Source organism: Poecilia mexicana, unplaced genomic scaffold (genome assembly GCF_051168715.1).
Source record: "Poecilia mexicana isolate PSO_F unplaced genomic scaffold, ASM5116871v1 scaffold_15, whole genome shotgun sequence".
In the NCBI taxonomy this organism is placed as follows: Eukaryota; Metazoa; Chordata; class Actinopteri; order Cyprinodontiformes; family Poeciliidae; genus Poecilia; species Poecilia mexicana.
This window is the reverse complement of record NW_028263384.1, coordinates 26,202,347-26,217,072: the sequence shown is the minus strand read 5'-3', so window position 1 is coordinate 26,217,072 and position 14,726 is coordinate 26,202,347. Positions and strand designations below refer to the sequence as shown.

Here is a 14,726-nt window from a genome sequence, read left to right as displayed (position 1 = left end):
CTCAATGCAGTTGTCCCCATTTTAATTTGGTTTCATTCACTGCATAACTTCACCTTCTTTCTTACTTTAAAAAAATCTTCATGTTTCAAAATTAAACAACTTTCCTACATGATAAAATTTTGGAGACGCAAAAAACAGTTGCCACTTTGGTTAAGAAACGGATGAACTTTTAAGGGTCCACAATACAGCGTATCGTGTAGAGCTGGGTGTCAAGAACCTAACAATCCAATCGAATTGATTGTGGCACAATGTAATCAATGATTGCAAAACAGTCAGGTGTCTGTTTCTCGCTTACCTTACTGGACTCGGGTTTAGTCAGGGGTGGGCCTCTTATGTAGCGCGCTGACACCGGTTTGGGCTTTGGGCTCTCCAGTTCTTCCTCGCCCAGCTCTGGAGTCACCAGCTTGACTCTGCAGGGCCCTCTGGCTGTTCCTCCTTTCTGCTGCTTCAAGAAGAGTTGAAATATTAATACAAATGGAGTTTGCAACTTTCTTCAACTTGGCTTTCAGCAACACTCCTTCACGTTCAAACTGTGATCGCCCATAAAAGAGTCATATTTATCCAACAGTAATGGCAGACGATTCTGTGGCCTTTATCTCCGCTGACATTTCCTCTCCTCGCTAAAGCGTCAGTAAATGGCCACTTGTGTTTAACAAGGGATCAAACTGGCCAGCACTTTAGCATGGAAATGAAATGACACAAGGAGAGGAGAGGAAATTAGGAGCATAATTGGAGATGCCCTCTGCCGGGTAAAGTGTGTGTCATCAGCTCCTTCTCACTGGGCTGTTGAGAGGCCGGTCACTGGGCCACGCAGGGTCAAGAAGTGATTCTGGGGAATGCAGAGGAGGGGGCTGTAGTCTTCTTTCACCATCAAGTCTGACCATCTTTCATTGACATCCTCCTCTTAGAGGTGGAGAGGGGAATGTCACCAGAAGGCTAAACCTGCCTTTCACTGCCATCACGTTTCTGCACTCTGAGGTCAAGAGACTCGAAAAAGAAAACCCTCAACGGCCAGCGGTGAGGTTGTTCAATGAATACAAAAATTTAATTATGGCCAAACATTAAGCACATCCTTCTTTATGTCTACGGTTTGTGCATAAGGGTGTACTAAACAGAAGGCAGGGTGACCTCACCGGGTCTCCAAACCTTAACCTCTACTCAACAGCAACACATGTTACACGGCAGCAAGTAATTATTTAGTAAAAACTGAAATTAAGACTAATGAGTGAAAAACTGGCCAAAGTGAGAGTAAAATTCAGCCAGAACATAAAAGTTCTTTACAGGGTCATGTTCAGGTCTTCAAGGATGCAGTGGGACCTTGTTCCACTTTAGGGACGAACAAAACTGTTGACTTGTTGGTTGTGTTATTGTAGTGGTCCTGGACTGGGATATGGAGGATGTAAGGTTGTACCAATGCCAGTCCATTCAATCGGTTGGATTATGTTCACCTGCTTGACTCTGCTAGTCAATTGATGTCTAAAGGAAATACTGAGTTTGAATCCCTCAGGCTGTTGGAGAAACGCCCTGCCACCGGAGATCAGATTGACAGCTCTGTGAAGGGAGATGGATCTTGTGGATCAATTCAATGTTCAAAGGCAACCCAGAGTTACTCATTTTAAATTGGAAAAACTATCTTAGACCCAGGGTGGCCAAATTCTTTCCTCAAGAGCAGACATCTTGTATGTTTTAGAAGTGCAGCTTCTCCAACAATAGTAATAGTCAATTAAATCTGAAAAAAAACAAAAAACAGCTGCCCTTGAAAAGATGACTACTTGATTCTGACATATTGATCATAATTTCCAACATGTGTGGAAAACAATTTAAAGTCAGACTAGTCATTTTGTCATTCACTTCAAAAAAGTGTCTTATTCGGCAACCGTGAGGCCTTTTGGAAAATGAAATATTTGCATATGAAAAAAAGCAGTGCACATGTACTCTGCTGCACCTCTCCTCTTGTGCCTGTTCTCCATCTCACAAAGGAGGAGATTGCGAAACAGAAAAAATAAAAGGCTTGCAGCTCTACACTGGTCCCTAATGTTCTTTTAAAAGCCGGTCAATACATTTGATTAGTTTGTAAGTGTCACAACTCTTTAATTTAGAATTGAGAAGGATGGAGCCTGTTGCACACAAACTAGCACAGAACTGCATCCTGATATGTTCAAAGACAGTCGTGAAAAGCCTGGGCTGGGATGTGGTGGGATCATCATGAGATTTTTTTTTAGCTCTTTATAAGCTCTTGCTGAATTTTTGCATCCTCTGAAAATGGGAAAAGAAACTTGCCTGAAAACTCTGACAATTTGAGTTTAGAGATATGTGTGAATCCTGCAGTGTTGATCCTGATATGTATCAAGATGCCACGACGACTACTTAGGAGACACTTCACACAATGATAATCATCTCATTTTGTTCTCACCTTCTCTCTTTTAGAAGACTCCTTGGAGGCTGACCTTTGGTGACCTTCAGGCGCAGACAGGTCAAGTCCTTCTTTGACACGACAGTCCAGCAGCTCTTTAAGAAGCTTGTAGTCAGGCTTATCGTCATAGTCCAGAGTTCTCACGTAAATCAGAAACTCAGCTAGCTCATCTGACGATGGCAGAAAACATCAAAAACAAGCTTAATGAAAAAAAAAATACATAGACAACTCTGGATCAAGTCAGAGCAAAGCAATGAAGTAATTTAACAGGATTGCACTGCAGTCAGGATGTTGATTCTGTGATGTTTCTTCCCATGTATGAAATCGTTTTCAGAAGTGAGGCAACAAACACAGGATGAACCTGAAGGTCTCTCGCTGCAGATAAAACACCGACGGGCCATGTATCTCCTCACACACACAGCAGATCAGGCAAGCGTACAGCTATGGAGGTGCATTGTGTCATACACTGTCAGCCTCGATGGATCGCACACTGGCCAGGCGGTGTGTATGACACACACTGCAGTAGAACCTGTATCTCTCCCCCACACACACTCAGGTGGTTGATGCATTTGTTGGCTCTTATCTGCAGCGGGCAGCCTGGCTTTGTCAGTAGATGAGCGTGCCGCTCTGACCATACATCACACGCCGAGCCATCACTAAGGTGTGACCTCTCCGTATAAAGAGGAGATAAAATACAACTAACTTTGAAAGGCATGTCAATGAGACAGCCGTCCGTTTAATTGGCACAAAGGGGAAATGGATTCCCAGGTAACAGAGGGGGATTCTGGGTCCACATGTTATGTTACACCCTTATTCCAAAGTAGATTACTTCACCCCCAACAAAAAAAACAAATTCAACATGCAAAACCCCATAATAGGCTCTGTTTTCTTCTTTTTGGAGATTTTCTTTTTTCTTTCTTGTTTCTGGCTGAGGCTTTGCGTGTCTGGACAGTTTCTCCCTCGGGTTTTGGATGCTGCGCAGCTGGAAGGACGTTTACTCTTAAGTTTTTACTTGATGCATAACCGTGGAAACAAGGTCTAGTTTTTTTTTACAACTGGGAGCAGCTGATGAGCATCTCAAGTCATACCTGAACCACGACCCCAAAATCCCAATTAAAAGGAGACTTCATGGACGCAGACCAGAGAAAGGAAGAGAAAGATCAAACTGTCTCCTCAACTGATCATAAGGAACAAGACTCATATCCCCAACTCCAACATCTCTCTGTCCAGCTTTCTAACCACATAGCCAGACAGCGATCTAAAGAGGAGCAGAAAAAGCCAATGAGGTGGATTAGCAGTGTTCTGTATGTTGCTGCAAAATATTATCTCTGCTGCCCAAAAATTGAGCTATTATCATGTCATAACTGTTATGAAACTGTGATAGCAGTCAGTCAGAGAAATCAGGTTCTGGAGAGCCTTCATGCCCACAGCATCACCATCCACAACTCTTTGAAGGTACGAGTCACGACAGCATTTCATTTTTTTCTGGAATAAGTATCTTTGAATTTGAATGGAATTTGAAAATTACATCTATAAAAGCAGTTGCTCTTTGCCAAACTCAAACTTGAGCCTATTTTCACTGATCATGATGTTTCTATAACCTGATTGGTAAATGCAGTTGATTGGACATGATTCCACAGCGCGCTATGTGTCCTCTTGATGCCTGCCCCACTGCCTGAAGTGTCCTCAACCGTGACCTTCTCTTCAGATCCCATAAGATCAGCTCCAGATTAGACAGAGGCGCCTTCCCTCCTTTCCTTTGGCTTCATGTCTTACTTCCAAATTCTCAGTTTAAGCTGAGAAGTCTAAATGATGTCCTGTAACCTGAAGCAGCCCCGCAGCCTTGGCTTACCTGTGCTGGCTCCGCTCACTGACAGCTGCTGAACCGAGCCAGGCAGATTATCCATCAGTCTAAGAGAGGAAATAAAACGAGGAGGAGATGAGGACACAAAGACGCGAGAGACAAGAGTTCAGGGGCAAAAAGCAGGATGAGAATAAGGCAGCAGGAAAGGGGAGCTAAATCCCAGCTAAAGCAAGCTGTCACACAGAGTGTTAACACTTATCTGGGGTCAACTACACTTCCTGGATTATTAGTGACCATGAATATTTACACAGCTCTGCTGCAGAGCACAAGACATTAGCCTGCAATCATTGTAATACGGCAGCATTAGAAACCACAGAACCAGAAGCTGAGTTAATTTAAAGAGAGTGTAAGATGAAATAGTTTCATACATATTTAGTTTGACAAATGTCTGCCATAAGAAGGAGCCATGAGCTGCTTTAAATCAAAATACCTCTGATAGCCACTAGGGTTTGATCCAGTGAAGATGTGCAGAAAGCATTCCAAGTTAATCAGTCTTTTTTTTTTTATCATGATCTCACAGAGACAATTTAGAAAATCCAACCTTCATTTTGAATACATTTGAAGGCAAATAAAGCTGCTGCATCCTGGAAAACAACACAAATCTACCCAAATACCAAAATTAGCACTTGTGACAACTTACTTGATTTTGGCCTCTTGCACCTGAATGGGGTTTTTGAGGACGTTGTCCCAGGGTAGTGACCCACATAACCAGTGAAGAAGACAAAACCCCAAGATCTGGAGGTCACCACGTCTTGAAGGCGCTATAAAACCGAAAAGAAGAGATCTTCAGCCTAAAGGTTGAAAATCTTTAGGTTGGCAAGATAAATGCCAGGTGGATTTATTTTGCCAAATAAATCCACCTGGCAAGATGAGAGGTGAAAACGCCTCTTAAAACAGAAAAACTTTGCTGCATTGTAAAACTAGACAGGTCGATATTTTCACAAAAAGTGAGTTTGAGAAGTGGCAATTTAAAGACGACTGATCTAAAATCAATGGAAAACTTATTTATTCAAGATTTCTTTTAGAAAATAAAAACAAACAAATAAAGTCTGTAAATTCATATGCTCATACTTTTCCAGAAATGGAAAATGATACAGATAATTTCATACATTTTTAGTAGGAACCCTTGTAACAAGGTTGAAAAGCCAAAAACCATTGAAAATGCTCTTTTTCCTCTTTCTATAACTAGAATAAAAGTTTCTTAGACCTCAAACTGCATGTTAAATCTAGAGAATCCTGTGGTGAAAAGAGATTCTGTAGGATATCCAGTCCAGACTTGAACAGTTTAATTATTGATGGATTGACTGATGATCAAATGCAGATGATACTTATTAAAAAGTGTAGCTTCATACCAACAGGAAACTCCTGAGCAAATGGCAACTCTGAAGATAACGCGCCTTTTTGTCTTAACTTAATTATCTGTGTGTCTGCATTTTAAATGCATGGTGATATTAAGACTGGCAACAGTTACTAACCAAACAAGTGAGAACAACAAAGATTTAAACAATTAAACATAAAGTCAGGATAAAATGTTGACATGAGGCCAGTGTAAGCTCCTATGCACCAAGAGCTCTTATAACAAATCATAAGTGTGTTTTTCTCCATCTTATGGTGAGCATACGAATGACTGCATGGATCTACATTTATGTGTGAGGTCTGTCGATAGTTGGTGACCATGTCCAGTAAGGTTGAGCCTGGGGAGTTTTAGTAGCTCAATACAGTAAAGGCTGCCACACGTCTGGGGAGAAATTACCTATCGACTGACTCCAGCAGAAGGGAGAAATCACCTGCCTGAGCTGCTGCCAGCATTGATCCTCCCCCCGGTCAGCCAGCAGGCTGGTCCAAAGAGGAAGTGTGGCCACTCGCGCAGAGGATCAGATTAGGAAGGCGGTAAACTGATTTTAAGTTGACGTATTTGTGAAATTAAAGTACTGTGATTTGGCATAATCAAGTTGTCGTCCTCAACGTGAATAATGACTGTCAACTCCAAGTGAAATGGTGCGTTTCAGGCACACGTTCAGGACAAACGTGTGCCTGACTCACAAACATGTATGTTGGCTGCAATGATGCAAGCTGAAAGTTTAAAAAAATGCTGGTTAAATATGGTTGATGACAGAATGTTTATATCTTTTATTGCAATTAGTTGTCTCTAAGACTCAGTCATGGGAGCGACAGTTTAAGCAGATCTCCCTCACTCCAGCTACATCCTCTAGCTTGGTTGAAAGAGATATAAAGACACAATATCTCAAGCAAGTCTTGGTCTCCCCTAAAGCCTCTTAACAATGGGGCATGTCTGACACACCTCCCAAGAAAGGCATCCTTTTAAGATCCTCAAACCACCTTAACTGGCTCCTTTCACACAGAAAAGGACCGACTTCACTCTGACCTCTTCTTTTCTCAGACCAGCAAGACTAAGAAGGAAGGTAATTTCAGCAGCTTAGGCGAAGCTGGTTTAATTGTAGGTTTAATTGTGACCTCCAGGATGATTCAATAATCTTGGTAGACGACCCAAGGTTCTGTGTTTTCTTCATTGTAGGTAACAGCTCGCGTTGTGGTTCACTGGACTGTCAGCGTCTTTGTATTCATAGATGCTCATGACGTTATTGTTGCTCATCTGTTGTTGAATTTCTCTACATTGGGGCATGATGTGTTTGCTTTTTAGAAACTTATAGCCTGGTTCAAGCTGTCAGCTTCTATATAACCGGTTCCTTCATTCTACAGGTGTGGCAGTAATCAGGCGGGCAGTGAAATAAACTCCGCTTTTAAGAGAATGTGGTAGATCACAGTAAAATAATTATTAAACTGGGGAGTGGGTGGAGATTACTTTTTCACTCAGGACCAGGGTGCTTTAGATAGCCCCCCCTCCCACCTGTTTCCTTTAAAAAAAGCGTAATTTCTAATACACTTTTCGTCATGATTTTGTAATACAATTTCTTAAATTATCTGAGACATGTAAGTGTGACAAAAGAGCAAAAACAGAAGAAATGAAAACCTGCTCTGAAAGAAAAACAAAGAGTCAACATGTATTAGCTCCAAACATGATAATGTCATCATCTCGTCTACTTGATCTTAATAACGCTGATAATAAGGGTCAGGTCTGTTTGTCCTTGTGAATTTAAAGTATGTATTATGTCCGCATTACAGTGAGGCTCTCTATAGTTGTGTAAATGACTACAGAGCGACTTAATGTTTCCAAGAGCCTGTTGGAGGAGAATAAAGATGAAAAATACACGCGATACTGACACAGGAAAACGGGAGTCCAATTCCCAGAGCAACATAATGGATTAACAATTAAAAAGATCAACAGCTACATTAAACGTTGCTGCCCTCTGCGTTCGCTCTGGGCGCGATAACGCTGCTCATTATGCCACTTTATGTGTCTGCTATTCTATATTTATGTACATACTTTGCCCTCGTATGAAGAATGGCAAAGGACAACAAAAAGAAGCATGCCTGCGTATGTGCATGTACAGCTTTCACGTGAAACCTGGACACAAACAATCCATAAATACATCCAACACACCGGCTGTGTTCCCACCCAGCTTTAGACAGCGAGCTGAGAAAACGTTGGCCATGCTGCTAATTATCTCCTATTGTTATTCAGATTCCCTTAAGCACAATGCTGTGTCGCGCTCTTAACCCTCTGCCTTGCAGACTTGTTGTTTGGAGACGGTCATCAGTCCGCTGTCCGCCCACCAAATGGCACTAATTACACCGTTTAGCTCCGGGTACATAGGTCTGCCACTAGCAGGATGTGTTCGCCAAGGCTCATCATCAGCAACCTGACAACATCTTTGTGGGAATGAATGCCACCGGGTCGGTGAGGGGCAGATATGAGTCTGGCTCTTGAGCACGTTCTGTCTGTGTCTTAGCAGATTTTTAAAGAGGAAAATATCAAAGCGCATTACAAAGCTTTCGTTAGCTAGAATCTGAAACTGCACGTTGAAAGTCTCAATTTTCAGCTGTTCTTACAGCTCCAATACGAGCACACACTGAACCAGATAGGACACTGGTATATTCCCTTATAAGGATCAAAAGAAGGAATTTGAAGACCAAATATAATTTTGCAGCCAGAAAACTTAAATACTGAATGATTTAAGGAGAAAACAGGCTTTTTTTTTATTGTATTTCAAAACAGAGGTGACCAACTGAAAAGATATGAATGTGGTGAGGACATATTTCTCCTCTGCTACTGAAATCCATCCATCCATTCAAAACATCCATTACTTTAAAAATAACTGGAAAACTAAATGCATACGGTCTCCTGTTTATGAAGAATGACGGGTAGTGTCACTGAGAAGTGCGTCGACTGTCACGCTGTCACATCATCATGAGTAAAACACAGACTGATTATGTGTAGAAAAGTGAGACTTGCAAAACAACATCAACATTGTTGATCGTCGAGTGCTGGTTCACTGTGTGCATCAGAGGAACAATGCTGGTCAGAACTGGTGCAGACATCATCACATCTAACTGAAAGCTTTAACAGTATTTGTGTATCAAACTACAGTTTTTAATTACGAGCCATCGTCCCCCACTGTGGTGAATTACAAGTCGACTGCACTCAATAAAGATCGCTTCGAAATCCCAGATTACACTCTAAACTCCTGTTCTTACAGAAGGGTTTCCTGGTGTTTCATCAATCGGAACTTCGGGTCTAATCACCTGTTGTAAGTTGCAGGCAGGAACATTTGAGAAGGAAAGATTGTAAAGCTGATGATAACCACCATTTGAAGAAGTCCTTTTTTCCCTTCCCAGTGCAATATTACACCTGATGCATCTTCCTTACAAGAGTTTTTGCAGAGCTGAATGACTAATAGAAACCTTAAAATGGTAATTACTCGGTCAGAGTTGTTGCAAACCCACAGTATCGAACTGCTGAGCGGCGGAGCTGGTCGACGTAGAGAGCACAGAGGTTATCGGTAGCTCAGGTCTCACGCTAACCAAACATCAAAGCCCTTAATTAATGGGAGGATGAATACAAGATGCAGGTTATGACTTCAGCTAATTAGGGAATTGTTGAACAGAGACAGAGCTGGGGAATTCAGTGGGGGGCATGGATGGGAAAATCAATGGTCAATGAGAAAAGGGAGCATGTAGGCAATTTGCCAGTTAATGTGTTCCCTATATCAGCTGGTGGAGGCAGAGGGCAAAAAGACCATTTTATTTGGAGCGATGAAGTAAAGAGTGTAAATAAACCAGGTTGCAGTAAAGACACCATGAAATAACAAGTCACTTATTGTCCCTTAAAATAATCAGCCTAATGTTGACTTTGATATACGACCTCCTGCCACACTGACAAGCATCTGGGTAGGCAAGTGTAAAAAGTCAGAAACTAAATTGATCATTTATTGCAAGAGCATTATTAGTGAAAATTGTAACTTTTAACTTGAATATTATTGAACTATTTAATAATTAAAATAGAAATCAAACCACTAGCTGTAGATGTGTGGCTGTCTGTGGAATTTTTTTTAGAAGCTTTTTCTTTATGCTTTATTAAAAACTTGTATATATTAAATTGTCTTTACACAAGGTGAGCTTTGTGTAAAGACAAGGATTTGTGTAAATTCTTGCGTAGCCTTGTGTAAATCATTGGCCAAAGATTTAAACCAGATATTTTGTGTTGTTTAAAGTGGTCCAACTAAACATTATCATCCGGATGTTTCACACTGCTACCCTTTGTGGCTCCAATCTTTATGCATCTTCTTCACTGCATGTAAAATTTGACCTTGCATTTCACGTGGGCCTCTAATTATTTCTAGAAGAGTTTGCAGGTCTGGTCAAGAAAGAGATGAGCCGTTTAGCGATAATATCCACGGGAACTAATTGGATGGCTTACCAACTCCATTGTGGGCATCAAGGCTGGTGTACTCAATTGTTCCGTTATGGCCCTTCTTTGGGTTTTCCTTGTACTCTTTATGGACTCCATCAGGGGCATATCTATAGGAGAGTCCATAGTCTGCAAGGTAAACCTGGAGCAGTCAACAGGAAACAGGCCTGAATGTTACAAATGTCACATCCAGCTTGGTAAGTTTAAACAGAGCCCTGAAGAAAAACAGCTGAGGTTAAAGGACGACGTAGCCCTAGATTTTTATACAACAAACGCCAATCAGCTATGTGACTGACCTGGTCCGAGTCTCTGTAACCCAACATGAGGTTGGCAGCTTTGATGTCAGCATGGACATACTCGTTTTCATGAATATACTCCAGAACATCCACCTGACAAGGACACCAAAACACAACCACCAGCATTAAATTGCGATGATGGATAACTGAATCTTAGGAAACAGTGCAAGATCTTGGCACTTAAGATCCGTGCTCAATTACTGCAACACCAAAGAAAAGAGGAGCACAGAGCGTCATGATATCATAAGTCCCTCACCAGCCTTTTACCAAGCTGGAGTACGGTGGTCTTCTTCAGTCGACCTCCGTTGCGCTCACAGACTTTCTGAAGGTCACAACCCAGCCGGTCCATGGCCATGAAACGGTACCTGAGTGGGAGAGGAACCAGACTGACTGTTTATGCCAACTAGATGTTCAATTGGTTTTAGTTTTTATTTCAAATAAAGCCAATTGCTTGAAATGTTTCAAATAAATCATTACATTTTAAAATTAAATGACATTTGAGCCCATGAGGAGTGGATGTAAAGATTTAACCAAAACTCAAGCTGCTCTTTCTGATCTATTTATGCCCTTTGCATAGTAATTTTACATACAAAATAGTTTTTTTTTTTTAGTATATCTTATTTTGTTATTTATACCTACACATATACATAAAATGAATATATCTTTGTTTTATTCCACACAATACTAAAATATTGTCCCAAATTCCAAAACAATTATTGATGAGTGGTCAAAATAAGTTCATATTCATTTTTTTTAAAAAGCAATACAAAAAGTAATCAAATTCAGAAATCAATTTTGGAATAATCCTGATTTTCAGTCTCAGTTTTCATACCTCTTAGGCTGCTCTCCACTAGTCATCAGATTACTGTTGGGTTCAGGCGATCCCCCCCTAATTAGTATCTCATTAAGTAGAATGATGTATGGTTGTGTTCGATCTCAACAGAAACTGTCGTGGAAGAGCTGCCAAACATTTACAGATTCTAATTTCATAGTAAAAAGGAAACGTAGTATGACTTAGATTTAGAAAGTTTCCTCTGAATGAACTATGCAACATATTTGTTCTTTTGACAGACATTTTGCAGAAGGTTTATTCTTTTATTTTTGGACTTCCTCTTTAAAAATCATCCTTTTATTACACTGTAAAGAAAAACAATTTCATTCTTTAATTGAGTGGATGTTGTTTGGCTTTCAAAAGGACTCATTTATCTACCGGAGGTCCTTGTATTCGGCCAGTCCTGATCCCCAGTACGTCGGGATACCCAGAAAGCTCAGCTTCTTTGCTCTCTTCCATTTTTGCACTGAAAGAATAACAAAAGAGGAGCAATTATGAGTTTGTATAACTGGACACTTCTTTTAGAACTCTCTTAAAGTTTGCCATTAGAAAATCTGAAATCACAGCGGGAGGCCCAGCGCTCTGCATCGATCACCTGGAGTTAGTCTGACGGAAATAGCTGCCAACTAGAACTTGTTATTCATTCATTTCTCCCATTTCTACCAGTCATGACCCATGCAGTCTTTTATAGTGTTTGACAGAAACTTTGAACTCTGTAAAAAGTACAATATTTTCCTCTAACAATGGATTTGTCCCTGCATGTCTAAGGAAACGAGCACACAAGCTGAAGGCTGCTAACACACAAAGAGGCCACAGACAAAGTGGTGGGCCTGGCTCAGAAGCTTGATGGTGGCTGGCCTGACTGGCTCTCAACCAGGCTGGCAGGTGGTCAGGGGCTCTGTGGAGGCCCAGGCATCATTACAAGTGAGTGGCTTTCTCTCCTTTGCTCCTCTCCAAACGAAGGCGTTGGAGAACTCAGACAAGCATAGAGAGGAGGCCCCAACTGCCACTGGGGTGCGTGTTTGCTTTGGTTTGTTATTAATTACTGCGTGCCAGGCAGAGAAACCTCTGCGTCTGCAGCCACTTCATCAGTCAAACACACTCACGCCCCGGCGGGCTGTCGGGACGCGGGACAGGTTGTGCTACTCACCGTTCTCTGGTTTGGCTGCTCTCTGGTAGAACTTGAGCTCAGAGAACAAGGGCCCATTCTCATGATACTCCTGCAAGCACAAACACGACGTTGGCCCTTTTTTTTTCATTAAAAGTTAAAACACTACATTATTCAAATAGGCCACTTCAAGTCACAGATTTTATCTTAACAAATAAGAAACATTCCTGATTTTTCTTCTTTCTTTTTTTTTTTGTTTGCAGTACCTTACGGGAAGTATTCACAACCCCTGACTGTTCTCAATTTTGTTTAATAGAAACCTGAATGTATTTCACTGGGATTTCATGTGATAAACATAGAAGTTATAGAAAAACAGCAAAGTGGAAAGAAAAGGACACATGGCTTTAAAAACTTGTTTCAAATAAAGTCTGGTGAGTGGCATGATTTACTGGACAACCAAAAGTCGTATTGACGTTGGTTGGTTATTGAAATAAAAGTCTAGAGCTGCAACAGTAACTTTCATTTGTAAAAACTAATGAAAGCTGGAATGATATTTTGACCTGAGGAATACGTCCTCGACAATTACAAAGCAGAATTAAGTAAATAAATAAATTAGTTATTGCTTGATTCAGATACCTGATATTTCACCTCTTTGCCATTTTGTACCTTGGGTCTTTTCGACACAGTTTTGATATATTTACAATATATACAATTTATGTAATATACAATTACAATAACTCCAAAATTTCTACTTTTTAAGGTTTTTCTTCACATCTTCAAGTAAAAAGAAGAAATAATAAAAACAGGCACAGTTTTTTTAAGACTTAATTTTCTCTTCTAGTCAAATTTTAATACCCTTATGCGAGTTCTGAAAGTGACCAAGTCAAGTTGTGTTTTGTGAGGCTGAAAATAAAAAAAGTATCTTGTTCCAGTCACAGAGAGCTATAGTTCACCACAGAATCAGACTGATTTTCTGTGTACTCACCACTTTTATGACAAAGTCTGTGTCTGATGGAACAGGCTTGCTTACATCCTGGGAGGCTAATCGATGTCGCAGAAAATGGTTGCAAACAGTTAAAAATATATATGCAAACTGAAGGTAGAAGTTGTCATGTGTGCATATGCAAAGTGTTTTCAAATAAACAGTTTAATTATTACCCAGATAAATCAGTCCAAAGCCTCCTTGACCGATGATCTTCCCCAGCCTCCATTTCTTTTTCTCACTGTCTGTGAGTATGAAGTCATCTGGGAGGGGTCTGGGCAAGGCACGCTTCCTTGGGGCAGCCATTACAGCTAAAAAAAGTTTCAAACTACATTTCTCAATGTTAAGGCCAGCTTAATGCATCCTAGTCCTAACAAAAAGTAAGTTTGCAGGGTTTTATTTACCAAGAAAGAATGAAAGAAAAAAACAACTACTGGTTCTAATAACTTTATAACTTCGTGTTGTATAAATATAAAGTTGAGATTTTTGGCTGTAACGGGCCCTATAAAGTCACAGAGATATAACCAGTTTGTGAGAAATTGTATCCTAAATATATCAATCATGCCACAATCATTGGTAATAATTGGTAATAAGGTAGTAAAAGAAGCCTGGCTGACTTTTCTGACAGCAAACCAGAACAAACTCCTAAGCCCAGAAGACAAGCATGGAGGTGTAGTAGAGGTCACTTTGCAGGCACTGAGTTGAATATTAAATTTTGTGTCTTAGAGACAAATGTAAGGCCGTCTGGAGTCCAAACTATGTCATCAACAGAACAATGATTCAGAAAACTGGAGATCTCCAACAAGATTGGTAAATCAATGGTCTAGTTAAAGACCAGACTGAAATGCAGTATTGTCAAGAGGAGGTGGGTGGCTAACAACGAAAATGACTAGTGAGTGTTAATGCTGCTAAAGGTGTTTGTACCAGCTGTTGAATGACGGGGGTGAACCAAATCGAAACTTCTGTCCATCATATGATTTCCCCACAATGACGCAAATTAGGAAGAAAAGCCAGTTTCGTTGCTTTTCTGCGTCCATGTAAGTGTTTAGGTCAGAGACCGTTAATAGCAACACGAAACAACCTCATGAGGTGAGTTTAAAGTGTGATCATATCGACTACTATTCGCCATCAGCTCAGATGTCAGATGATGGTTCAGGCAAACAAACGTTCGAGATACAGATTACAATCAAAACTACGTCGATTAGAAAACAGACAGCTCCGGGAAATTACTTACCTGTTGAAGTTTGTAAGCACCTCCCGAAGGTGGTGCTTAGCAACCCAACGACAATTCGGTGAAACAAAACGTCCTGAAATCTTATTTGTGAGTCATAATAAACTGCGGCCACGGCGCTTAGAGATTGTAAAAATGAAAACAATTCGCTTTCCGGAAGTTGTCCCTCC

General features: G+C 40.7%; 1 protein-coding gene across 3 annotated transcripts in view; it reads right to left on the bottom strand.

Annotated features, from left to right (window-relative positions):
* Positions 1-14,726, bottom strand: part of vrk2 (VRK serine/threonine kinase 2) — an 18,077-nt gene extending 3,351 nt beyond the window's left edge. For 2 of the 3 annotated variants that reach the window (XM_014988678.2, XM_014988679.2), the window contains exons 1-12: positions 14,560-14,726; positions 13,502-13,636; positions 13,329-13,384; positions 12,386-12,455; positions 11,614-11,701; positions 10,660-10,768; positions 10,404-10,496; positions 10,117-10,249; positions 4,918-5,038; positions 4,266-4,324; positions 2,414-2,583; positions 296-445 (exon numbers count right to left, since the gene is read on the bottom strand). In XM_014988678.2, the coding sequence (XP_014844164.2) occupies positions 296-445; positions 2,414-2,583; positions 4,266-4,324; positions 4,918-5,038; positions 10,117-10,249; positions 10,404-10,496; positions 10,660-10,768; positions 11,614-11,701; positions 12,386-12,455; positions 13,329-13,384; positions 13,502-13,631 (1,179 nt within the window). In that variant the 5' untranslated portion in view covers positions 13,632-13,636; positions 14,560-14,726. The remainder of the gene's footprint in view (positions 1-295; positions 446-2,413; positions 2,584-4,265; positions 4,325-4,917; positions 5,039-10,116; positions 10,250-10,403; positions 10,497-10,659; positions 10,769-11,613; positions 11,702-12,385; positions 12,456-13,328; positions 13,385-13,501; positions 13,637-14,559) is intronic. The other variant, XM_088013095.1, reaches the window with a different exon arrangement.